The sequence below is a fragment of the Hipposideros armiger genome, unplaced genomic scaffold (genome assembly GCF_001890085.2).
Source record: "Hipposideros armiger isolate ML-2016 unplaced genomic scaffold, ASM189008v1 scaffold_222, whole genome shotgun sequence".
In the NCBI taxonomy this organism is placed as follows: Eukaryota; Metazoa; Chordata; class Mammalia; order Chiroptera; family Hipposideridae; genus Hipposideros; species Hipposideros armiger.
In genome coordinates, this window is record NW_017731572.1 from 1803792 (window position 1) to 1806489 (window position 2698).

A 2698-nucleotide genomic window follows, 5' to 3' on the forward strand; every position below is an offset into this window, starting at 1 on the left:
TTGATAAGATGGGTGCTTAGACGAGGGCATCAAAATCTACATACAGAGTAAAAGAAGTACTACAGGTCATTTGAAGGGTAAACATTCAACAAATGAATAGATCGTTGTCAATGTCTTTAAAATGCTATCTTCTCACAGGTGCGAGAACTTGAGGCAGAAGTTGAAAGTGAACAGAAGCGCAACGTTGAAACTGTCAAGGGTCTACGCAAACACGAAAGAAGAGTCAAGGAACTCACTTATCAAGTAAGGAAAGTAGCCTGTCTAGGTTTTCACCCTAGTCTGCAAGGGATCCAAAGTCAAATGTACAACAAAAAGGATGCATTTGGTCTTCCAAGACACTAACTCTTTAAAATATTATTTCAGACTGAGGAAGATCGCAAGAATGTCCTAAGGCTCCAGGATCTGGTAGATAAACTGCAAGGAAAGGTGAAAGCTTACAAGAGACAAGCTGAAGAAGCGGTGAGTTCAGAATCCCTTGCTGTGACTGGGCAGCCTCCAGTTCTCAGAAATGTCCCATCCAATTTAGTTAAAGGGATGAAAGAAAATAAAGGTAAAATGAAGAAAGATGAAAGGGAAATGGTTCAGTGGAGGTCTGAAGATTGAGAAGAAACCAACCACCTGATGAGCCAGGGGAAAATGTCCTAGGGACAGGGAAGAGTGAATGCAAAGCTTTTGAGTAGGAAGAAGTTCCATTCAAGAAGCAGAGGAACAAAGGAGGTTGAAGTAGCATGGGGCTGAGGAGCAAGGTAGGAGGAGGATCTCAGGATCTTCTAGCCCATGATAAGAAGTCTGGCTTCTATTCTACAGTGAGACCCTGGAAAGCCACAGGAGGGTTTTAAGTGGGTTAGTCACGCCCTGGTTTTTATTTTTTTAAAAAGACTATTCTGGTTATTAAGTGGAGAATGATTGTCAGATAACACAGGTAGGGACAGCAGAACATTTTAGGAGGCTTTTCAGGTGGTCCCGTGGCTTCGATTAGGACAGTAGCGGAGTGTAGAGAGAGAAGCGGAGATGTTTTGGAAGTGGAAACTATGAGATATGCTAATAGGTTACACTTGGGAGGTAAGAGAAAGGAAATCAAAGGTAATTCACCAAATCATGGTTTGAGTAGCCAGGTGGATGGCATATTATTTATTAAAACAGGGATTTAAGGGAGGAACAGATTTTCAGGGCAAGAAGAAAACAGGAATTTGTTTCAGAAACATTGTTTGCAATATCATTGTATACACAAGTAAAGTCGTGTCAAGTAAGCAGTTAAATATTAATTAAGTCTGGAGCTCAGAAGGTTTCAGTTTTGTTCACACCATGGATTCTTAGCATTTCACCTTATCTCATTTCCCCAGTCTGTGATTCATCTGAAATAATAAAGTAATATCAATTTCCTAAGTATGGGAGTATGGATATACATACCTACAAATCACAAATTAGTTCTTCTGTTCATTTATGGTTTTTATTTTTCCCCTGACCTCTAAAGTGAGAGAGAGAGAGAGAGAGAGAGAGAGAGAGAGAGAGAGTTAGTTAACTTTTCTCTACCTCTTACTTTCTTTATCTGTAAGAAAAAGATCTGAGGGTTTTTTTCAAACTCTATTATGTGGTGATTCTAAGTTTTATTAATGTTCTAAATGTGAATGCCACCTTTTGGATGGTTCTAAATGAGTCTTTTAAAAAAGAATGATTACTAGAGACTAAACCAGAACTGATCTTCTCAAATTCACTGCTATGTATTCAAACACAATCAGAGACCACTCAGACTATTTTAAGAAACACTCAATTTCTTGTTTAATTCCTACACTGCCTTAAGTGGGAATAATTTATACTCAAGGCTATTAGTTTGGTATAATATAGATTGCGTATTTGCATTTTTAAAAGGTCTGGTTCCATTCTCAGGATTCTGGGGTAAAAAAGAGGCTGGAAAACTGGCATATTAGGAGTAGCTCTAAGACGTTTAGAAGTTCTAAAAGCAGAACCTTCAGAACATCTTAAAGACAAATGGTGCCTGTCCTTGTTATCTATGAGTTCAAGATGCATGAAAGGAGTTAATACATAAAAGTTTAAGAGCATTTCTCTAGGTTTTTACAAAAGGCTTACTAGAGTGAATCATTTTTAAGTAAAAAGCAAATTCAAGACCCACTGACCTAAGAAACTAGTTCTGAACCGTATTCGCTCCTAAATGCATTTCCTTTCATTCTCAGGAGGAACAATCCAACGTCAACCTCTCCAGGTTCCGCAAGCTCCAGCACGAGCTGGAAGAGGCCGAGGAACGGGCTGACATCGCTGAGTCCCAGGTCAACAAGCTGCGGGTGAAGAGCCGGGAGGTTCACACAAAAGTCATAAGTGAAGAGTAATTCATTCTAATGCTAAAAGGTGACCAAAGAAATGCGCAAAATGTGAAGTTCTTTGTCACTGTTTTGTACTTACAGTTTTTGCAGATAAAAAATTTATTTGCAAAGAACTTGTGAGTCTATTTTTTTTCTCCCCCGCACTGTGTCAATTTACCTTTTTATGCGTCAAATAAAGAAACAAACATTTTGCTTGTATCTTATGGAGAGGGATTTAGTCACCAGAAATAAAAGGTGATAGGAGCAGCCAGGCCAATCCCGGTTAGTAAGTGCTCTAAAGCATGCATGCCCCTGTGGCGAGCAGGTGACGCCTGGAGGCAGACAGATGAGTATTTGGTAAACCTCACTTGGCAAAACAT

General features: G+C 39.4%; 1 protein-coding gene across 1 annotated transcript in view; it reads left to right on the plus strand.

Annotated features, from left to right (window-relative positions):
* The window catches only part of LOC109389121 (myosin-1-like), a 28019-nt gene extending 25567 nt beyond the window's left edge, over positions 1-2452 (plus strand). Inside the window, exons 34-36 of the mRNA XM_019654418.1 lie at positions 139-243; positions 364-459; positions 2193-2452. Of these exons, the coding sequence (XP_019509963.1) occupies positions 139-243; positions 364-459; positions 2193-2345 (354 nt within the window). The 3' untranslated portion in view covers positions 2346-2452. The remainder of the gene's footprint in view (positions 1-138; positions 244-363; positions 460-2192) is intronic.
* Positions 2453-2698: the final 246 nt, after the last annotated feature.